At 28.8% G+C, this 26,011-nt stretch overlaps 1 protein-coding gene across 3 annotated transcripts in view; it reads left to right on the forward strand.

The window, feature by feature from the left end:
- LOC148303824 (alkylglycerol monooxygenase-like) overlaps nt 1-26,011 on the forward strand; it is a 65,183-nt gene that overhangs the window by 12,608 nt on the left and 26,564 nt on the right. For 2 of the 3 annotated variants that reach the window (XM_088269333.1, XM_088269332.1), the window contains exons 2-4: nt 636-972; nt 12,325-12,452; nt 17,537-17,688. In XM_088269333.1, the coding sequence (XP_088125459.1) occupies nt 760-972; nt 12,325-12,452; nt 17,537-17,688 (493 nt within the window). In that variant the 5' untranslated portion in view covers nt 636-759. Of the gene's footprint in view, nt 1-635; nt 973-8,585; nt 8,685-12,324; nt 12,453-17,536; nt 17,689-26,011 lie in introns of those variants that run through there. The other variant, XM_088269334.1, reaches the window with a different exon arrangement.

Here is a 26,011-nt window from a genome sequence, read left to right on the forward strand (position 1 = left end):
TAATATTTATTCAATGATTAGCTTTGTTCTCTTCCATAAATATTTAATAGAATATTCCCATTCTATTTGTCCAGATTTCACGTAATTTTATAACCTTTTATTTGAATTAGTGTGTTCTTAAAGATTGTGAAAAATTAAATTAAAATAATATCATAATATTTATATGGTTGTCAATCATGGGTAGAATGGTGAGTGTTTTACAGTCTATAAAGTACTTGTACCAGAAATGACAGGTCTTACACTTTTCATCTATATTGAATTAAATCTAGAAATTAATATACTTTTAGTGCCTCGTCTTAACAGTAAATCGAAAATGTTGTAATATTATTTTAAATCAAGCTGATAAAATGTTATCAATTACAAAACAAAATATTAACCGAGGTTTTTTATTCGATAAAAAATATATGTAATAAGACACGTAAACACATATGTATATATTACGCAGATAATCTTATCTACTTGTATATTACGTTTTAGCATGAAAAATACATAAGAAAACATGTTGACAAAATAAAGAATGCCGCATAAATATGAATATTTTACAATAATATAAATCTATTCTCATGTAAAAACAATTTGTTTTCGCTGTCTTTAAGAGTCGAAGTGCTAATAGTAGGAAATTGTTATTTGTTTAGGTGAATGCACAGCAGAACGATACAAATTATAAGGTAAAACAACAGAGCGAGCAAACCTTGCAGCTGAGTTCTTAGTTAAACATAACAAATTAGTGCTGAATCGAGGACAAGTTTACGTGCTAATATGTCTTCAAACATGATGAACGTGGAAGAGAACTGGACTTCTCTGCTGGTCGACGTGGTGAGGGAGGACATTGAGAACTCAACTAGGTTCTATCATTTCGAGAAAGAACAGGTCATCGGCTTTGCGAGAGGACTTGGGCAGTTCTTTTACCTGATCGACCCTCAGAAAACCTCGTTTGAAAACGCGAGTGAAGTCCCCAATTTCTTCAGACAAGTGAGTAAAATCAATTTATATAGCATGGTACTAAATATTATTAAAACAAATGCTTATACTTATTTTGAATTCACTGATCACAGTAATATTTAGGCCATAAACATATTAACACTCTTTTAAAACAAAGTTACATTTTAATTATACAATAAAATGAAAATCACAAAGTTAGTGCTTCAAATATAAATTATAAAAAAAACCCTCCTAATCATTCATTGTTCAGACTGTTTCACGATGAATGATTCAGTTGAATGATGAATGACAATGAGAATGTTATATAACCATAACACAAAGTTAACAATGCTTTTAATATACAATATAAAGGAACTTATTTGTTACTAGTTTTTATATTATTTGTTCATTTGGCATTAACTTTGTGGAATGACATGATGATGTAAATACAACAATTGTATAATACCACTTTTTGAGGAATATTCGTGTAACACGAAAAGTTTAAAAAACTACAGATGTTCTCATCAGGTAAAAATACATACTGAAAAAATATCTGTAGTTCTCGAAACGAGTCGTGTTTATAATAATAAACTCAAAAATTGGTCTCATATCTGTGTCCCTCAAAGTTTATTCAATTTCTATCTCGGATTTAAAGCAGATGTATATATATATATATATATATATATATATATATATATATATATATATATATATATATATATATATATATATATATATATATATAGTTATATATATATGTATATATATGTATATATATATATATATATATATATATATATATATATATATATATATATATATATATATATATATATATAAATATATATATATATATATATAAATATATATATATATATATATATATATATATATATATATATATATATATATATATATATATATATATATATATATATATATATATATATATATATATTTATATATATATATATATATATATATATATATATATATATATATATATATATATATATATATATATATATATTTATATATATATATAAATATATATATATATAAATATATATATATATTTATATATATATATATATATATATATATATATATATATATATATATATATATATATATATATATATATATATATTTATATATATATATATATATAAATATATACATTCATATATATATATATATATATATATATATATATATATATATATATTTTGTATTTCAAGTTCCATATTTTCTACATTTTATTAATCACTAAAAATCTAGTTACATTGCCATGGATCAATATTATTTAAATTAGAGGTAAATCAATACTTTTAAGGTATTATATATCTGTTTAAAGGCTTTGACGTAAAGATTAAAGTTCTTTCGTGGGCGCTTATAAGTTTGATAACACTGAGATTAATCCAAGTATTCAAATTTTGTAAACTAATAGTTTTGATTCTTAACGAGAAATAACCAATTAGATGTATTCTATATGAAAAACATTGCTTTTATTTGTGCTATAAAACCTGGAGTTTATTTCAAATTGGTTGTAGAATAACAGAGGAAATAGAGCACTTGTAGATCGATACACGACGGATAAATTAATACTGTAAACAACATCACATCAAATGCTTGTTTACAATCATCCGCTCAATGCCATATTTACGTTCGATGTATCCATGAATTTCACGGTACTTATATAAGTACATGAATATCCCGTAAAATGAACAGTGTGGCTCAAAACTCTTGGTCTTCAAACAACATGAAATTAAAATGCAAAATATTCTTGTTTTTCTAACTTTCCAGCACCGACAGTGTATAAAGCACTCGATTTCATCAAATCACTGTTCAAATAAAATAAATATTTAACCAGCTATATATTTATTGTTTTACGAGTATTACACATGTACTTTATATGGATATTCCAATAAAATAGAGATTAAGTATTATTAATTATTTAGTCAATAAAAATTTGAACGCACTGAAACTATTTTTTTTTCTCATGGGAATCGTTGTTTTCAACTTATCATTTAATAATTGTTTACGTATTACATTAGCGATCTTTCATTTGAATTAATCAATAATTGAAAGTATAAATACAAAAATAAATACTCGTACAAAAACAAAAATTTATTTCACGTATAAATTGTGATTTCACGAGGAGATGTGTGAATGTTGAAGAGGCGTGAATTTTTTACAAAGATAGATTGGTGTAGCGTTCATCCTCTCTGCCTACCCCTGCGGCGAGGTGGCATGGTGGTTAATTAGTTATTTTTTACTTTTATTAAATATATACGTAGACTAGATTAAACTCCTCAAGCTCACCCTGGGTCAAAGAACACAAATTTATTATTTAAAAAAAAAATAGGAATTATTTATGTTTTTTTTATTTACACAAATATGTAAATTTCCTACTTCTTCAGTGAGCCTAAGCGTCTCATTATTAGAAATGGGTATCAAATTGTGGTAAAGTGGATTCGAACCGAGAAACTCTGACTTTAAAGTCCACGACGCTTACCACGGGACCACAACCCGACACACGTATGTTTTAGCCAACATTATCGGGACCATTTTGTATGGGCCTATGGCACAAACATTTCAGCATCATAGCTACTTGAAGATATCTCCTGAGTTGTTAGACGAAATATCGAAAGGATCTGTATACGAGTATATAAGAGTTATCTAAAAAATGACGTTCAATAAATAATTTATTTTTGCGTAAGAAGACGATATTTTTTGTCCACCCAATCCAATATCCAATATGTATTATGTTGAAATAACAGTAGTAAAAATACGTAAGAATGTTTCGATTTCATTCTTCCATGTCTTTTTTTTAGATATATTTCAGATTATAAAATAATGTAATACATATAAATAAATTATTGTTTTAAGACTATACGAGAGATAATATATACAAAAATAAACAATTACATGAAATTTCAATAGTTTTGGACTATTCTTGCATCTTTTAAGACGTTGATCCTTAAAGAAATAAATTTCCTTGGGTAATGGCTAGATGTTGACTAGGTCGTGAAGATTTCTTGAAATTTAGGAAGCTTACTAATCGGGGCTGTTGGTGTTAGTTACAACCGGTATTTTGAAGCCATTCTCAGATTTCCAACTTTATATATATATTTATATAAATATAGATATATATATATATATATATATATATATATATATATATATATATATATATATATATATATATATATATATATATATATATATATATATATATATATATATATATATATATATATATATATATATATATATATATATATATATATATATATATATATATATATATATATATATATATATATATATATATAAAACATAGAAGTTTGAGTATCCCAAGGCTTATAAACTGGCATTTGTCTGGCTTAAATGACCACTTAGCACACTTGTTTAACGTTCACTACGTATTCTATCCATTATATATCCGTATCGCATTAATATTTGGATCTTATTTATATGCAAGCATATGTAATGTCTTGCATATTCCATCTTTTACATTAAAAAAAAGCATACATGTTTCATCTCAAGTTACGACACCTATAATATCGACCGACAATACGTAGAAGGTCGTGCGTAATACACAATTGTAGAGTAGTATAATAAATGAAACAAACATCAGCGAGGTATTTCATAAACTGTGTGTTATATATGTATGTAAACAAAAATGTTTATGAAGGTACTTGTTAACCTATGATACACGTATCTAATAGAAGCCAGGAATAGACATTTATTGAATTTCCGGTTAGGGGCCGGAACTCACTCATAATCAAATTTAACTACTCTTGAACTTCCGTAAAGTAAAATTCTATTTAGTGAAGTTCTTCCAATAAAACAAAAATTATTAGCCGTATTTCGAACTTTAAAAATATTTTCAGTGTATTTATTCTTGATTACTAATTACGATTTATCTGAAATTTACTACTCATTTTACTGCTATGAGATTTCATCTAACATTATGCAACAAAAACAGTGTCGGCTTGTGGTCCCGTGGTTAGTGTCGCGGACTCTTAAGTCAGAGTTTCTCGGTTCGAACCCACTCTACCACAATTTGATACCTATTTCTAATAATGAGCCGCTTAAGCTCACAGAAATAGTATGAAATTGAAATATTTGTGTAAATAATAAAAATAAAAACAAATATTTCTCTTTAAAAAAATATATATATATTCAATGTAAAAAAAAGTCATAAACTATTTTTACCCATTCATTTTGTATCCTAAGTCGTGCATTTATAAAAAAAAAGAATTTACCGATTTCCAGATGCGTAATATTTAGTTTTTATGTTAATACATACAAAATGAAGCATAAAAACAACGAATTTTGAAGAAAATATTCATGTTTGTAGTATAGAAAAAAAGTCTAAATTGTTTTCTTAATATACAAATATTATTTCATTTTATACCAAAATGAAGAAAAAAAATGAAACTGACTAAATTAAATAGCTAACTAACTATCATGCCTCATTTAACTTATGTACCATACAAGATGTTTCTGTCACTAATTTTCAAATAACTTTATAAAGTTTAACCTTAACCCGTGTCACGTATTTTTTAGTTGGTGAAAATATATTGTATTGCATTTTATCACCAATAAACTCGACATTGTACTCGACATTTATTTTGTAAAAAATTACTAGACAATGGTATTTTTTAGATAAAATTACTTTCTAACTTATTAACTATCACGCCGCCTTCCTTAGGGATAGGCAGAGAAAATAGAATGCCACATCAATCTGTCTTTTTAAACAATCTTCACTTCATCCACATTCGTCCATCTCCTCATACATACTCATCGATTATTCCGACTCTTGACTTGACCACTTTCAAGTATTTAAATAATTTTATTTTTTTATTTTTTTACTAATGTTTACGAGTGATATAAACTACTTGATCATGACAAGTTTTCCTCGGTCGTCCTCTGTTGCTATTACTAACCAAATTCGCCTCAAAAAATTGTTTTATTCTTTCTTTGGTCATTCGACTCACATACCCGAACCATCTCAACACACGTTTCTTATTTTTAATTTTTGGAATATGCATCAAAAGATAACATGTATCTTGCCTCAATAGATGGTAAAAATATTCTTCTGGAAGATTCGACATTCTCGAACAATCAAATTTGCCTTTCAGCGATTTAAAATGTTAATTAGTCTACATTAGAGGGAGACTTGCAATTTCCGTTTGCTAGACGACCTTGACCAAATTATTATGAAATTATTTTTATTAATGCGCTATCTATACCTTATACCGGTCATGATATAGACACTAAAGGTCAACTTCTTAGAGACGCTACAGGAAACGACATCTGACGCATTACTTCCTATAAAAATACATCGATTACTTCTTGTGAATAGGCATAATAAACACACAAAAAATTAACTTAAATCACACTGTTATTTTGAAATGTGATTTATTTTTCAATTCATCTAGAATGTAATTTATTTAAGGAAAAAAGACATCGTCAAGATGTTTTTCTAAATATTGAATTCCTACAAAAACATAATATAAACCTATAAAAACATAATAAAATAAAATCTTTATAGTTTTTTTTAAACATTTATTTTATTTGACCAGTGACCGTATTTCATCGTTACTTATGTATATCATTAGACTAGTCTAAGGTTAGACGAAATTCCATTTTATACCCTTGCTGATTTTCAATGCTGCTGATTTTCAACCCCTGCCTAGGCAGGGGTTGAAAATCGTTATGAGAAATAATTTTTCCTAAAAAATTTAATTAGTATTGAAGGAATTGAAGCAGTGTGTTTTAATAATACTTACATAGACAGAAATATGATAAAGATTTTAAGTATGATTTTGTATAATTATATTATGAAAAATTATTTTTGAATGTAAACTTATAAATATATGGGTAAATTTAAATCATATATTTTGAATTTAAAAAATACATTTCTACAATAAAATTGCATTAAATCATACATAAACTCTTTACCATATCTTGCATGCAATTGTTATTAAAATGTACTGCTTGAAATTCATTTAATTCAAATTAATGTTGTGAGAAAAATTATATAAAAACAGAGTGTGTTCTTTTGCAGGGAGTCACTTTATATGATTTGTGTGAGTTATTCTTATGTTTTTTAATCGTATAATTGTTTAACTACAATGAGTCGTAATTTTTTTAAAATATTTCCTCAAGGTGTGTCCGTCTCGGAACTATTTAACTAATTTAAGTATTTATTTTTTATTATTACTTAATATGGTTACAAAAGTATCAATTTTTATTGCAATATTAACACTTTTTAATATAATGCCGCTACAATATAATGCCGCAAACTACCGAATCCAATAATTATAGATTGTAGAATAGACTTACATAAACCGTACTTAATATTCACTAACTGTTTTGTTTTTAAAAGTACCGTTTTGTTTTAAAGTACCATTAAAAGTAAGTTTTCTTAGTTTTGTGTAGCGTTTACATATACCTACAAAAGGGAAAAGATTGAATTTTTGTGAAGCTCCCTAAAGTAAACGTGTTTGATATTTACTACGGGAAATAAATTTCACAGTATAAAGCTTATCTTCGCAAGTTTTCCAATACCCTTAAGTTTACACTACCGAAAATTTAAATGTTAAAACTTTTTTGAACGCCCAATTTCAACCAAATACAAAATACATACATATAAGTAGAAGGAAAAATGTAGTGTATTTTTTAAATAAATAGATAAACTGTTGTGTATATTGAATTTACTTCCATATTTTTATTTAAAGTTTGTTAAAATACTATTTTTTTATAAGCGGATCTATTATTTCCAAAAAAATATCTTAGTTCATATTATATATTATTTTCTATTTGTTTTATGCTTTATATTGATTTTTCATTATAAAAATTAATTGATTTCGTGTGATTACTTATAAACATCTTGTCTCCTAAAAACCTTTGAATTTATTGTGATTATAATTAGAATCTTACTTAAGTCCTTTTTATATAACCTTACCTTATGATGCAAAGGATACGGTTACCTATGCTTACCTTACCTTACCTAACATTAGGTTGCTCGAGGTACATTAATAAAAATATACAACTTAAATTAGTGATTAAACTTTAAATGATTTAATCTTTAACAACATAAATTAAAAGATTGACTTGATTATAATAATAGCCGATCGGAGTTATCGCACAATCATATATGTAAATTTTGAATATGAAAAAATACCAAAATCATTTCGCAAAAATTAAAATAAAATGCAGAATATGTTAAGCAAGGTCGTAAAATCGTTTCAAAGGTCACCGGAAAAAATACAAAATGGCAAAGAGTTACAATATAGAATAAAATATTTTTTGCATATTTATAATTGAATAATATGTAGGTAATGACGAATTGCTGATGATTAATTAGTTTTATTTTTTATTTCAAGGAATATGTTAAAATAATTGAATAAGAATTTTAACGCGGCCTTAATCTTGACACACTAAAATATGCAAAATATGTATGTACATATACAGGTGGCGCAATATAACTATTACAAAAGACGTTGTATGTCAATCTTTTTTTATATTTGTAAACAAGACAGCTGCAGTATATAAAAAATGCCCCAAATTAATCACCCATTTTTTTAATGAATAACTTTTTTACATAATAATGTTTTTTTTGTTTATATTCAGATGTGCATATTTTCGGAATGCCTCGAAAATGAACTAAATCCCAGCAAAAGAGGCATATTTTAAACTTAATATTTACCCACTACAGAAGCTCGTTTTTGCATTTTGATGAAAAGGTATTGTTTAATATTTTTTTTAATTTACTAAATATATTTTTCAAATGGAGAAAAAACCTTCAGGTTTTACCTAAAAAGATCTGTTGTACAGTAAAAAGTTCAGTAAGTGGCTTGATATTTAATTTTAAAACGTTGTATTATATTTTTAAACTTTAAAAACGTTCTCCTGAAAAATCAAGTTTTTTGATTTCTGACGTTCTTGAAAGGAGTTAACGATGTGTGTCTGTTTTATCCATTCATTTGTATCTTTTTTAGGGAATTGCATTTCTTTTTTACTTGTTATGTTCAGGGTTTATAGATATTTGAAGTGGATTTTTTTTCTTCTAACTTAATTCAATTCAATTCGTTTATATACTGCAGCTATCTAGTTTATAAATGTTAATTATAATTGACTTACGACGCCATTAGTAAAAATTTTAACATTTTCCTATATTTGCGCCATACTGTATATAACATATCGCTCACTCCTTTCAAGAGCGTCATAAATCAAAAATAGTCAATTTTCAGTTATGCATGTTTTCGGAATGCCCAGAAAATGTACTATATCCCAGCAAAAGCGGCATATTTTTAACTTCATAATTAACCGCTACAGGGCAGAAAGTGTTGTTTTTGCATTTTGAAGAAAAGGTATTGTTTAACTATTTTTTTAAATATACTAAATATTTTTCAAATGGAGAAAAAACCTTCAGGTTTTACCTTAAAAGATCTGTTGCACAGTAAAAAGTTCTATAAGTGGCTTGATATTTATTTTTAATACGTTGTATTATATTATTAAACTTTAAAAACGTTCTCCTGAAAAATCAAGTTTTTTGATTTATGACGTTCTTGAAAGGAGTGAGCAATATGCACTGATTTATATTAGTATGCATTTTTTCAATGTTTTTCGAATGTATTAAAAACAATAAATATTTATTCAGTAACCGCTTCGGTAAGTGAATGTTCATCAGTATTCTTGATAGATAAACAACATGGCATTGAAAATCATAGTATGTAGTTCATTATAACAAGCAGGTTTGATTTTTGAACTTGAAATACTAATGACCCGCACTTGTTTGTAATGTTAAAGGTGTGTGTACAATAACAGGTATATTTTAACTAGTATCTAGAACACGTTTGTGTACCTGATTCAATTAAAGAAATTCAAGCAGATAGGTATAAGTACTTGATTCACTGTTATAATTACCAGTCCTAAGCAAGTATTCTGAAATCCCGTTAAGATTTGACCTTGTAGCGGAGTCTATATTAAAAAAAGAGTTTGGGTTAGTATTTATCCCTGTATCACACCTCGTCCAGTTAAAACAATCATTTATTTTGTAATTTACCGTCAGTTTTTTTCAGTATATGATCATTATTTTGAAAAAAAAATTAAACATAGCCCAGTTTCGTAAACCTTTTTGATACCGTTTTTAATTTTATCGATAACGCTTATCTCAGCTTTTCCTTATTTCACCATTCGAACATTTATCAAACATCTTTTGCCGCACATTCGTCTGAGAGATCGCAATTCAATTGCTTTTACTTTCATCCTCTTCTTGCGGGGTGCATGCTTAATTTCCATACGTTAGGGTTGGTACCAAGACTCCATTGTGTACCGGCAGTTTAGTTTTTTGCTGTTAGGCTTTTTTTTGCTGTAACTAATTTCAGTGCACCTTTCTCTCTGTTTCACTTTCTCTGTCACTTTCTCTTTAATAACTTTATCAATCTTTCCATCGTTAGATTTTTTTTCCCAAATATACGAAATCATCAACTTTTTCCATAATTTCTCCATTTAACAATATTTCACACCTAGATCTACATTCATTTCTTTTGAACTCTTTCTCTCGAAACACATTGGTGTGACTTAATGCATTTTTGTATGCCCTCGATATCATCATTAGGCTTTAGGGAAATTTTACAGTTTTTAATCTAAGTTTCACTTTCGTAGGTTGTACGTTTTACACGTGCTTTGATGTATTCCGCAACATTTTAAAGCATCGAAACACGTGTCATAATGATTTAAAAATAGTGGTATACACTTTGTAAAACTTTTATTATAAATAAATATATTTTACCACAAACTGACTTCCGAATCAAGTTATGAAATAATTTTAAAATATTGTTGAGGAAATTAATAGTCTTTTACCTGATTAAACGTTTTAAATGTATTCTTTTAATGCCATAATGCTTTTATTTCAACAAGTTATTTATATATAATATAATATATTTAATATAATATAATATAATATAATATATTTAAATATTATAATTTAAAGGATTAAGCAGGCTACAAAATAATAGGTATTAATATGAAATAATACTCATATTAATTATTTCTCACCAAAATCCATTCGCGGTTAAGAGCAACAAAATTAATACCTTTAAGTAATATCATTTTTGGTAAACGAATTTTATACATTCAACTAAATTACATAATAATTTCTCCGAACGTTATAATCCCATAAATACTAAGCTTAATGAAAATTAATTAAGAGGGTAATTGAAATCGATTAAATAAACGTAACTTCTATTTGTTACAAATTCTGTATTCTATTAATACAAAATAATAAAAAATAATAAAAAAGGTTATTACACATGAGAAATTGAAGAGAAAAAAACGCAAGAAACTACCTAAAGAAAAAAGACTATTATATCCTTAACTCAATAAATATTTCAATTAATTGTTCGGCAGTCGCATTGTGGTAAAATGTATCCATTTTTAATTAATGTTTTACTTAGTAATTACCACTATTTCTTAAAATCTACTGTGACACGTGTTTCGATGCATTCCGCATCATTTTCAAACACCGTAACCAATGAAAATTGTAAACAATGAAACACGTGTCACAGTAGATTTTAAGAAAAAGTGGTATAAACTATAAGAAATAAAACCCTTAACTATAATAAATAAAACCCTTACCGCACCCCAATGGTACATAGGGCACTGCTTCATATAAACGCAGTGTTATCTCGATCGATTACACATGAAGGAAAGGTGATCAGCCCTCCACTTCAGGTCCAGTGTAATATTGAATAAATATTAGAGTGAAAAAATCACTTATATTTATTAAACCCCCATGGGAATCGAACCCGGGACCTCCAAAACGGTAGCCGAGCATGCTGACCATTACACTACGGAGGCGGACATTATTAACTTAGTAAAACTTTATTTAAAAATGGATAGATTTTACCATAAAGTGACTCCCGAATTAATAAATGAAATTATTTCATGTTTTTTTTAAACAGGCATATTTTAAACATCCTTTAAAAACGCAAGAGAAGTGTTATTGAGATATATTTTAAAATTAAAATATAACTTTGTTGTAAAATCACTATGAATATTTTATTACAACTTAATTAAAATGTCTATTGGTTTCAAAGCTAACCCCTTCCTTTTCAAGACTGATTAATACTTCTTATAATTAATACTATAATAAATAATTTATACAAATAATGATTAATACTTGTAAAAATATTAATACTAGTATTAGTCAGTCTTGAAAAAGAATCGGCTAACTTCTAAACCGGTAGACATTATAATTAAGTTATAATTAAATCAAACAAAGTAATGTTTTTATCAAAAAAAGTTGAAAATCACAAAGTTATTGCTCAAATTAATTTTTAAATATATTTTTATATCAAAGATATTTTTTTATTTTTCTAGGCATGGCCATATTTCCTGTTCTTTATATTCTTGGAGAACCTACTACTAGTCATGGAAGGAAGGCCCTCCATACGGATTAATGACACCCTCACCAGTATGTCGAATGGGCTCATCAACGAGTGTGGCAGGTAATTTGATAAGACATATCGTACACCAGTGTGTTGAATTGTTCATTTTAACTTCTTAGGGTCCAAAAATACAGCGTTCTCTCAAAACTAAATGTGTTCGCCTTTATGCTTACAATATTATACGTTAGTAAAAAAAGCTGTTCTCGGAGAAGCGTTGCTGTAGCTTAGCCTGGTTAAATAGAAAAGAAAGAAACTTAAGACAAAAATATGTGTAATATGTATTTTTTTCAAAATGCTTATAACTCAATGAAAATATTAAAAATCAATGAAAATGCTTCGTGACACTGGTCACGCAACACGCTTACCGCTATGACCAATGTGTATTTTTGCATGTTTTTCTGTTACGTTCAACAGATGGCGCTGCCATTGTGTTAAAAAAATTACCTTTAACATGTAGAGCACATATCATAGGTATTTGAATGTAACGTTGTAAAAAAATAGTTTTCCAATCATTAAAGATTCTTATGACATTGAAAAAGAAAACACACAAACACAAATCTACAGTAACACGTGTTTCAATGCATTCCCCATCATGCGGAATGCATTGAAACACGTGTTACAATAGATTTTAAGAAATAGTGTTATTTGGCGAGTAAATCTAAAATTAAAAATGGACATCTCAACGTTACTGCCGAATCAATTAATAAAAAATGACATTTACGTTTTTTTAAACATAGTGCATAGGGCACTGCATCATACGAATACAGTGTCGTCTTGATTGTTGAGACATGAAGGAAAGGTGATCAGTACTCCGCTTCAGGTAATATTAAATATATATTAGAGTGAAAAAATCATTTATATTTACTTGAACCCCCCATGGGAATCGAATCCGGGACATCCAGTACGGTAGCCGAGCGTGCTGACACTATGAAGGCGGACAAATACATTAAGAAATCATATTTTTATTTCATTTAGAAATCATTATTTTACAAAAAATTACACACAATTCATTTAGAAAATCGAACCCAGAACTACCAGAATGCTTACGAAACACGCTTACCACTACAATACGGAGAGACAAACAACAATATATACATACAATAATTGAAGGAAATAAAAAGAAAACTTTTCAGGGAAAGGTTCAGAAAAATAAAAAAAAGTCAGTTATAGATTTTGGATCAAGTGGCAGACCAACCAAGGGTGTACGAGAGAATTTCTCTTTACATTTGTTTTTATGTACGTAACTTATTATGTTGGTATTACGCTGTGAATGGTTTTTTGTTTACAATCCGCAAAAAGGTAGGCAAATATTATGATATTAAATATTTATTTTCGTACGCAAGCATTTTGATAATAACAGAAAACCCGTTACGTATATAACTTACCTATATACAATAAGGTATTATGGAAACCGCCTAACTAGGGCGTTTCCTGTAAATGTAGAGTATCGCTTCTCCAACTGGGGGTAGCTAGCTACCTTCAGAGGGTATACGAGAGATCGCTGTCGGTTGGAATAACTTTTTTAGTTTTTTTAGATGGGAGTTTTAATAAATATAGTTATATTTGTTGGTTGCCTTGGAAATTTTTCCTTGCCTATTATGCACAAGGATTAATAGCATATTGAGTTTATATACATCAATCAAAATCCGTCACAAAGCTCATTTATTTGTCCTTTTGTCATGTCGCATTTTCCAAATAAGACACCAAAAAGATAGGAGTTACATTTATTATTACCTTGCTTATTACGTACAAGGTTTATAACTAAAAAAAGTTTAACTGTGTTCGGAACCGGAGGGATAATCTAGTCCTAATCAGAAACATCTTAGCACTTTCTCATTTGCTAATAGGAAACCACGTAAAACTCCTCAAGAGAAGCCGGACTGTTGACTGTGGTCAACAGGCCTTCCGTTCCACTAGAAGAGGGTTCGGCATTTTGTGACCTAGCTTGGTTTATCATACCGATGTCCTTCACTATTTTTACTATGTATTATACCACCTCTCGTGAGAGTTCCTTAAAAATATGACATATAAGTGGAAAAAAACTATGTCACTTACTGACCTAAAACGATAACACGTGGTAAAATATGTATATATGTAATTACAGGGTCGTAATCCACCAGAGAATAGAATTCCACACCACTCTGTCTTTCCAATGACCATGAATATGCCCATCTCAAAACATGTCTACGCTTCTGTGTTGAGTTATACAAAAAGATCTTGTGAAACTCATTATTATAACTAAATAACTAACTAACATGTTACAATTACAATACAATAACCAGTTACAATTTTATGAGAGTTAATGGAGAACCCTGTATACGAGTTTGTCATTTTGAGAGAAGAAAAATTCGTAAATAAAAAAGAAATTCTTCTCTTAAAATAGAAAAAAGAACAGCTGTTTCATAATAAATGAGGACTCCTGAAAATAAAAATCCTCTCGGTTCTGAAAAATAGTTCCCTTCATCCGTAACTGTAAGACTGTTCTTACTTTGTGTGTTACTTTTGTGTCGTTTCTTTATGCTAGATGTTCCAAGAGATTAAATGGACCACGTGGCCCGGATAAAATTCCCTTTGAAAACAAAATCGGAAAAATGTTTAGCTCTGGTATTAAATCAGTATGATGGATTGAAATTTCACTTTAAATGGTAAAATTTCATTAACTTCTTGTACAGAATGTATGCAAATTAGTGGGCTCATCGCCAAGTAGTGATCTCTTCCGACCAACCAGAAGAAGTCTAGTGATATCGATTAGTGTTTAAACCTTATACAGACGTTTGAAATAAGAGGATAAATAGTGCTTATGCAAATAAAAGTAAAAACACGTATAAACGAAAAAAATATCGTTTATTACAATTAACGAAGTTTGAATAAACAAAAACATTATACATACATTAATGAAACTGTAAATTAATGAAAACAGGGAATGTTAATAAAAGTAATATTAATATTTAAGTGTAAAGTAATATTTAATTTTTGTGCAAATTTTTGGGTGAAACTTTATTTTATGTAATAAAACAACAACTATTATTATATTTCACCAGTGAAAACTATCTTGAAAATGAAAATGAAAATAAAAGTTGTAGGTTTTACTTGATATCTATAAATGGTAGAAAACAAAATAAACAATCATATTTTCCAAATTTAACAATCCAAGTGACCACAAAAAAATATTTCGTTTTATTTAACAGTTGATAAACGATTTTGAATTAAATAAACAACAAAAAAATAGTTTAATTTTTTTACATGTAGATTCTTTTCAAAAATACCGTCTTTAAGCCTACAAAACATCGCTTTAACATGCAGATGAAACTCACTCTTTGACTATTAAGGATTATTTATAATACAAAATAGAAAAAGGTATACATCGTCTACACAAAAACGCTTATTCCTTTTTTAGATTTCTTGTCTACAGGAAGCCTGCACTTAACTGTAGAAAGGAAATTATTTCGAAAATCCGTATGTTTCTCCTCATAATAACCAGAATTATGTAATTTTATTTTCCTAAAGTCACGAACCTAAGAGTACCCTGAAAGAAGCAATGTGTTCAAATGTCTTTTACCAAATTCTGACGTTATTAAATATAATTGATTGCATCCGAGAAAGCACTTATGTGACTTTTCCTTAATTGAGTCTCTCAGGGTTGAACTCTGGTGTATGGTGTATACGAGGAGGAATAAATAAGTTCGTAGAAATCGTCCATATGTTTTTATTCAGAAGAAAGTATAAAGAATATTTCAAAGAAATACCATTTTTTATATAGGTTTCCCATTACGAAAAATAAAAAAACACTTTTGTTTTTTTTGGAATGCCAATGTATTTTTTGTGACCATTTTTCATTAGTAAATTGCAAAAATATAATTTGTAATTTAATAAAAATAATCGTAAACCGAAATTCTCCACTATGTGGTGTCCGATGCGTCATGAGGTTCAGATAAGATTAAAGAGAAAAAAATAATATTTATTCTAAAGTTTAAAAATATACCAACACATTAAAATACAATCATGCCTTAAACGAGATGGCAATTATTCACCCAAGATTGCACATGAAATAATAATAAACCCATCCACATTTAGATATTGGCTATAAAACCAATAAAGTTATAGCTTAAGTAGGGGTATAGTAATCGGTGTTGCTTGAGCTGTAGCTAGAATTTAAAGTCACTTAGTGAATAGATATTCAAAAAAAGTATTGTACGTTGTTTATTATTACATTCAATTAGTTTGAATAAGTCAAATGTATTGTTTTAATATTAAATTACGAAATAAATCAGTTTATCAGAATGCGTTTGCTTTCAAATTCAAGGCAAAGTAAATTTAGAGCTTATCAAAGAATGCTTATTAAAAATCTGACTACAAGTATATTTATGTGTTTAATTAATTAATTTTAATTAATCGTCATTAAAAAAAATATTGAACAGTATTATGGTAAAATCTATCCATTTTTAATTAAATTTTTACTTGGTAAATACCACTATTTCTTATAATCGTAAATCGTAGGTGGAAAGGCAGGGAGTCTACATCCCAAGAGCTGCAATCGGAGGCACAAACAGATCCTTAGGATCTAGAACAAGAAGAAGAAGAAAAAGAAGTGAATCGTATTGTGAATTATGTTTCGATGCATTCCGCAATAGTTTGGTGTTTGAAAATGATGCGGAATGCATCAAAACACGTGTCACAATAGATTTTAAGAAATAGTGATATTTACCATATAAAACTTATTAATTGTCACTTCTATGAACTTTTTGAAACACCTTCGTATGTATGAATGTATACGACAAATAAATGTATTATCGTCCTACTGCGCGGCAATATGCCACATGTCTGGAAACGTGTAGAAGGCTTATAAATATAACCTAGAAACTCACGGCCGCTTTTTAATCTAATGGTATTTTTTTCTAAAGGAAGTTTCATAGAAACGCCTGGTTTTTGTTGCTTTTACGAAATTCTACGGTAAATTTCAATTGGGACAACAACAATGTATATATGTTTGAAACAGTTTTTTTATTCTTAATTGGACGTTTTACAAACCAAATCAGTCGCCTTATCAAATAGGACGTTTAAGAAATCAAATTTGAAAAAAGTGAAAGAATATGTCGTTTCGCTTTTATTTTAATTCAAATCATAACATTGAAATATTTTTCCAGGTTATTGTTCAGGGGTGGCGAATCCGTGGCGTACGTTTACATTTTTGAGAATTTTCGCGTTGTGGATCTGCAATGGAATTCTGCCCTCACGTGGTATTGTGCAGCCCTAGGAGTCGACTTCTGCTATTACTGGGTGCATCGAGCAAGTCATGGTAATGAACATTTGATTATTTAGTATTATTTAACACTTAAATTGTTAACTTTAAAAAAAATGGTAAACGTGTTGACTATTTAATGTGATTAATTTTATACCTCGAATCTCTTTATGGTAAATCACAAGTTTTATTATTTGATACTGCTATGAACAATATTCATCTCAAGTATTTCTCAATTTAAAAGCTAGTACTACTTCTACTGCTTATCCGCACCCAATGGTGCATAGGGCACTGCATCAAATTGATACAAAGTCAATTTGATAGTTTATTATATGAAGTAAATGTACGTCGCAGGTACGGTCCAGGGTAATGTTGAGTAAATATTCAGATTAAAAAAAAAATTATAAAATATATATAATATATATTTTAACTTGACCTCCCGGGGTATCGAACCCGCTTGGTAGTTAAATAAACTAACCACTACTTATAAGAGGCGGATAAAACACAAGGCTTACTATATATCCATACAATTTAACTTTCCTTATATTGAACGTTTTAATTTAAATTTAAAAAAACTCCAAAATACGAAAATCAGTTAAAAAATATTTAAATATTTTTCTTGTTGCATAAATAACAATGACAATTTCATCATGGTTTAAATCAGAATATTTTGAGTCACACATTAAAGTTATTCATTTGTTTTAATACAAAATTGTATATTTTTATTGTTTTTCATAAGTACTTGAACAAAAAGTAAAGGTAAAACTTTAAAAAAAACTCAGTTAAAAACTTTCCACCTACAATAAATAACCTTTTAAAATACACTTGATTAACCCTCCTGTTCCCATCACAGATTCAAATAAAACATATTTAATTAGTTACAAGAAACAAAAATCCACTAAATGATCTATAAACCTTGTACATAATAAGCAAGGTAAATAATAAATATAATTCCCATCTAAAAAAATCTTTTAACATTTTATTTATAATATCAAAGGTAGCAAAGTGTTATATATTCTTTTCTTTTTGTTTTCGATTTATTTTATTTATCCATTCTTCCGTTTAGATATCACGATCCTTTCAACACTTGGCAAATACCATAAAAATAAATAGGTCATCCCTTTTAATTAGATTTCACGATCCAACGTCACGAAAATTATTCGCGATTGCGAACGAAATTCTTCAAGACAATATTCAAATGAATATACCATTTCCATGAGAATTAACGATGAGTTATTCGGAACAGTTTTGATGTCAAATATTCCAATTTTATTTAATAGATGCACCCAAAATTGTAAAATATAAGATTTATCGGTTTTTCATTTTGCATAAACCTATATCATCTTTATTTTATCCTTATAATTTTCAATAAAGAAATCGCATACTCATTCTCTATTAAAAAAAAATAAAAATGTGTTTTTTAACAATAAAATATAACTTTGTACCTAGATTTAATTAGTGATTTAACATTTGATACATTATAAAAAAAGTTTGAAATTTAACATATACATTTCAGAATTACTCTCACATAATACAAAAAAGCACCCCCTAGCAACTAAGTATACAAATCACAACACTCTTTATGAAAACGAACATAGAAGAAAAATATCTAAAACATGTTTTTGTTACAAATAAAACAAAACCTAACACGTAACTCTTTTGGTGAAAAGAACTTTGATAATTGTGAAACAAAGTTGTATAACTCGCTTCAATTATCCATAAAGTCATTAAATAAATCCATGAAGTATAATACAGCCATTTATATGAAGGTGGGTACCATTTGGCCATGTCGTATTTGATTGAATGTTATAAACATTTTTTTTTTCATATAAGTTTGAAGATAAGTATTGTAAAATATGTCCTCGCCATCGACAAACTCAGTGAAGGGGGAAATTATTAAAAAAATATATATTTTTAATAAAGTGTATAATAAAAATAAATAAACATTAAAATAATGTGTAAATGACCTACAACACGAATTAATTCATATTGATCCAAAATTACATGAAATTTACAACATAAGCTGAAACGTAATTCGCTTCCATATTTAGCGCATTTAGCTACCATGCCTGAGGTCCTAGGTTCGATTCCCAGAGAAGAGGATTAAAATAAATATTTATGATTTTCACTCCAATATTAATTTAATACCCCCCTGCATTTGTATTAATCCAATTGCCTTCCCGTAAGTAACGATCAAGATAACATTGCATCACAATGCACTAACATACAATATAGTGCTTTATGGTGCGAATAAGCGCATTTTTTTTTTTATCAATATTTAAAATACAGATTTATCAATTCAATACCATATTCTCGTCAATTAAGCAGACTTCATTTGAAAATACGATTGGTTGTAGACCATAATTGGATAATCATATAAAAGTTTATTTTTAAATGAAATATAAATAAAAATAAATGATACAGATTCACCCCTTTAAAGAGTGATCTAAAAATTAACTCTAGGTGGCCTGAAACACTCGTGTTTCCAACAGCAAATTGCTTTTAAGCAATTCAGAATCCAATTACTATGGGAGGCTCGCAGTAACAGTTTATTGATACTGCCGATGCAGGCTTCTACTGAGAGATGCAGGCACTACAGAGAATAATGTCATGAGGGCACTCAACCTACTTCTATAAACAATACACTTTTCCCATTCGTTACTTGTTTCGTTCCTACAATATACCAATAGATTTATAACGATTTTCAAATAACAAATTTCCGTTGGGCGTTTTGCCCAGTATGTGAAGTAATCATGGTTCGGATATTGTATACAAATAAAAGGATCTATGATCTGTAAAAGCTTTCCTAATCCAATCATAGATCTTCTTCTTCTTCTTCTCATGAGTCGTCTGTCCTCCACTGCCGGATATAGGTCTCTTCCGTATCTTTCCATTTCCTTCGGTCGGTTGCTGCTTGCAGCCAGTTTCTATCCCCCACAGCGACTCATCGTCGGACTATCTCTTTTGGGGTATTTCAACGCCTCTTTTGTACTCCCAAGGTGGGGAATCATAGATGCCTGTCAGGAACTCAATCATGGAACGTCATGAGAAGCATAATATATTTATGTATTAATTTTTAAATCAAACACATATTTTTTTGGGTCTCTACTAAGTTGTATTTTATTAACAAAAACACATAAAAAAATAATATTGTAACAATTGTTTCGCCTAGTTATGGCATTTTCAAATGAATGTGATATAATATATGTCTGACTTACACAATTTTAATATTATGGTTTTCAATCATGGGTGATTGGTGAATGATACACGTGTGATACAAAGATAACTAAACCAGCCTTTGATAGGTCGTAAGCCCTGTAAATGCCCACACTCCCACATTATTCTTAATTTCTGTTACGATGTCAAAAAAACACAATCACAGATAATATAAATGCAGCAAAATATTTTGCATACATATTTTCATCAATAAAATTGCATAATATCTGCAGAACCAATAACTGCAGACGTTTTGGCACTTGACATTTCACAACCATTTTCTGCCTATATAACCTGTCTGTCTAGGTCAAGAGGTCATTAAAAGCCTGTCGTAAGGGAGGAAGTCGCTGTCTTTTAAAACAGATCTTCGGAAATTAGAATATTTTTTGATCAGCATTTACTCAACCATGCAACGTTTGAGATCGTTAAAAAACACAGTTTTATTCATAAGTAAACATTAATTTATAATTAATATAATACTTTCATTTCCATTTTTTTCACTCCACAGTGAAAAAAAATTGTTGAAGGTAATAATAAGATTGAACATGAAGAGATATTTAATATACAATAAGATAAATAAAAAAAATATCACGATTGTCAACAATGTCTTAATCATTGAATTATATGTGGATCGTTCGTTAATGTCTATATTTAAATAATCCTTTTAGATATTTTGCTCTTATTTAGTAAACGGATCTTAATTAAGAGTGAATGTCGTTCAGGGATACTTGCTCAAATACATCGAGTCATTGAATGAATCTTTAGTTGATTTGGTTACTAGCTCACTAATGTCAATCATAAATACTTAGTAAACAAAATAAAAAAGTAAGGTTTCATGATAAAAGTTCATTAATCGGATTATTTGGTGACTCAGATTTTATGATTTAACTGACCTCTGTTGAGAAAAAGATATTAAATTACGTACAATCTCTGTAAGTGTTTATATTTTTGTAGAAGTATATGTATACTTGTTGAAGTTCTATCTATAAGATTAATGTTGTAATAAAATTTAATTTGAAAGCAGTTGACGAATCCCTTATACGATGTCCTGAAATAAAATACTAACTAAAAACTACTAAATAAAAACTACTAGCAAGTAGGATTTTTCATTTAGTTAATTAATCTAGCCTTACTATTTATCCTCCCTTGGGATTAGGATTCTACATTTTTTCTCTCCAAAACAATTTATATTCTTGCCTACTAAGTCAAGCGAGTCTCGGTACATACAAATAAATTTCTTCTCCGGTTCTTTAAAATCCTACGCAAACAGTCAAACAATTTATTTCGTCCTTCAGACGATTTTAACTCACCTACGCATTTTAGAAACTGTTTTCTTATTCAACATTTGAAAAAAGTCCGTAGCCCAGTATGTAAATTACTTCGAAAGATTGAAATGTTTGCGTTAACTTTCGTTGAAATTTCACCTAAAATAAAAATTGTGATATCCGTTATATCTGAGCTTACCATGCAAATATTTTTAATGATCCAGACAAACTATTTTTTTAAAACTTTAAATTAAGATAAAAAAGCATCACATGAAAAATGAAAGGAATCAAGTTCTTTTTCGTCTTCTTCTGCTTGTGTAGGCCTTGTGATCTGTTTTTAAGAGGGATTAGCCTCTTGTGATGTCGATTTCCAGCTGTCGATCCATCTTTTGGGTGGTCTGCCTTGGAGTCGTCTACTTTGGGGTTGGCCGTAAAATGCAATGTGGGGTAGTCTGGATGGTTCCATTCTCCTCATATGCACATACCATTGTCTCCTTCGTTACCTTCCTCACCTAACGACATCTTCGATCTCGCATATTTCCCTTATCCTGTTGTTCCTTATTCTGTCTCGTAAACTCTTGCCAGATATGCTTAATATAGTCTTCAATGTAAAAATCAAGTTATTTAAAAATATTTACTTTTTTAAAAAGAAACTATATATGGAGATTTAAATTAATAATTCATTGGGAGTAAGGTAATTGAATTTGTTGACTGATTGAATTGAATTGAATCTGTCATCTTACAACACTGTTTGAAACATACTTCCTTTGTAAAATAATTGAGGAACATGACGTGACATAGCAAAGGAAGCAATAATATAGGAATATTCTGAACATACGGTACAAAGGTTTTCTTGAATTTAGTAACTTTATTACGATATTTACAGAAATTGAATCAGGAACATTTTTCTGATAATTGAAAATTTTAATATTAGCAAGTAATGAATCTTATTAATATCAAGATATAATGTTATAATTTCGATGCGATTTAGTACTCTTTGCAAGATTTGATAAATTTATTTCGATATTTATTTTATTGGATTAAGTTATTGTAGGATATACCACTATTTCTTAAAATCTTTTGGTTCACGGGTTTCAATGCATTTTGCGTCATTTGTTTAATGTTTAAAAATGATAGAGAATGCATCATAACAAGTGTCACAATAGATAAAAAAATAACAATTATCAAGTAAAACCTCAATTGAAAATGGATACATATCACTAAGAGTGAGTGCCAAATCAATCAATAAAATAAAATAAAAAAAAACCTATCTTCTCGATTTCCGTCAAATAAAAAAGTAGTTAGGTAGTCACTCGACTGCGAAGCTGGCGTCGCGGGTTTGAATCCCGCCAATTGCATTTTATTATTTTACTATTTTCTTAAAAGAGAAATATTTGTGTTTTTATTATTTACAAAAATATTTCAATTTTATACTATTTCTGTGAGCCTAATCTGCACATCATTAGAAATAGGTATCAATTTATGCTAGAGTGGGTTTGAACCGAGAAATTCTGACTTAAGAGTCCGCGACACTAACCACGGGACCACAACCCGACACAAAATGAATTCGAGAAAGATTTATTTTCTATTGGTCTGTTTGTTCGAGATGTATTTTTCACATTTACCTTTCATATCCTTACTATCCTACTTGCAGACAAGCCTCTTTAGAGGCTTTGCGGGTTATTTAAAAAAAATCGATCCTAAACCTTTAATTTATTTTGAATCACCCCTTACGTGAATCACCTTCCCGTTTGTGGATTTTCCGATGCAAATCTCAGAGTAATGATTTCCAATATCAAAGAAACCGCAGAGCGGAGAAGAAGAGATAAGGAGATGTAAATCACTTCGAATTACCTCCATCCGACCCGATCAAAGACCGTTTTCTTCACTAAAGGAACCTACCGTATACCTATACTACACATTAACACGGGTACGTGTTATATTAGGTTTACGAACCAAAGCGCTGTGCGACACTATCTATTCTAATGACTTTCTAGTATATTCTAGTACATCATTCTAGACATTCTAATAATAACCGAGATATTTTTTATTGATTCGGCATTAACTTTGTGGAATGACATGTTGTTTATTTTTTTTTAAATTAAACACTTGAATATACCACTTTAAAGAGTTTTATTTATACTTTGCAAATCATATCATGGAAACTAACCACTCATTTGACTGTCACACACTTAAATTATTACACTCTGTTACAAATAAAAATCAAGTCATGAACAATTTTGAAAATTAAGAAATACATAAAAATTCGAATTCAGATAAAACGTTAATTAATAATATACTGTTTCAAAATACGTCACCATTATTATCAATGTTGCCTTTTACCAAAAATCTTGAAAATCATATTTCCAAAAACCAGTATGTAAAAATAATCTCGGCTTCGGATCTTGCATAAATCTAAAAAAAGGGTCTCTGCTTAATAAAAACTTTTACTATCCATCCATAGATGGCTCCAGTTAACTGTCGTGTACTATGTCATGGGATTTATGATAAATGTCGTTCCAAAAGTTTGAGTAGTGTGGTTGTCAATTATAGGGGGAATGGTGAATGTTACATGTGTAAATTGATCATTTAATCAGCGTATGACTGGTCGTAAGCTCTGTAAGTACTCAGACATCTTTATTCCTTATGAGATCTGTGTTGAGATGTCAAAAAAGTTATACTGATATTTTTGAAAGTTGAACTAGGTCAGTGGTAGCCAATCTTTTTAGCCAAAAAGCTTAAGATGCAAATTACAACAATATTTATTTCTTTAGTGCTAAATCTGTTTTACGTTCTAGTACACCTTAATTATAATTTAAGACCTTTATTAAATTACTGGTGCATTTAATAAAACTTGATTTCACATAAAGTACAAATTAATTTTTTCATTAATTGATTCGGCAGTCACTTTGTGGTAAAATCTATCCATTTTTAATTAATGTATTACTTAGTAAATCCGACTATTTCTTAAAATCTACTGTGACATTTGTTTCGATGCATTCCGTATCATTTTCATACGGTGTTTGAAAATGATGCGGAATGCCTCAAAACACGTGTCACAGTAGATTTTAAGAAATAGTGATATTTACTTAGTAAAACATTAATTCATTGATAAAAAAATCTTTTGAAACTAAGGTATCCTTACATCTCTTTTGAAAGTATTAACAAGTCAGATTTACAGTACTCGTATGTCGTCATTTTTGACACGTTTCCAAGATCTCGTCAATAAGACGATTTCTAAGATAATTTTCAATAAAATTCATGCTTCAAAAAATTATAGTTTACTTCCTGTAGACATTTCTGCCAGAGCCGCACTTAAAAGATCAAAGACCCGCATCCGGCTCCGGAGCCACACTTTGCCGACTTCTGTACTAAGTAAAGCCGAATATAAAAGAGACTTCATTTAAAATAAATTTTTGATTTGCTTTAAAAATGATGCAAGTACATTTTTTTTATAATCTCCTGCTTTAGAAATGTGCTTTACGCAGAGTTTTACGCGTCGTCGTAAAAGCAAGGAGGTCGTATCAAAAGCTAATTGCGCATGAAGCCGTCCACCGCCCCTAGACGTTGAATTTGTTGACCTCAAAACACTTCTCTGAGCGAGCGCGAGAGGCTTAAATGAGATGAAAAGCACAAGGCTATTGTCAGGGTTTCAGAGGGTGTTTAAGCTTTCCATGTCATTTGCGTCAATTTTTCATATGTAAAAGCTGTGTAAGAGAACAATCACTTCTCGTATCTCTTAGTCATATTTTTTTTGAAGTGATGAGATAATTGATATCACTGAAAAAATCACAGTCGTATGCTTCAATAATAGTTTAATATACAGTCAAATCAATGCTTAAACCTTGCACCTGTCAAAAAAGAAGACTGATCATAACCAATTAAACATCTACTCATTC

The sequence above is a fragment of the Brachycentrus maculatus genome, unplaced genomic scaffold (assembly GCF_059751285.1).
Source record: "Brachycentrus maculatus isolate JH-2025_06_01 unplaced genomic scaffold, ASM5975128v1 h1tg000345l, whole genome shotgun sequence".
Taxonomy (NCBI): domain Eukaryota; kingdom Metazoa; phylum Arthropoda; class Insecta; order Trichoptera; family Brachycentridae; genus Brachycentrus; species Brachycentrus maculatus.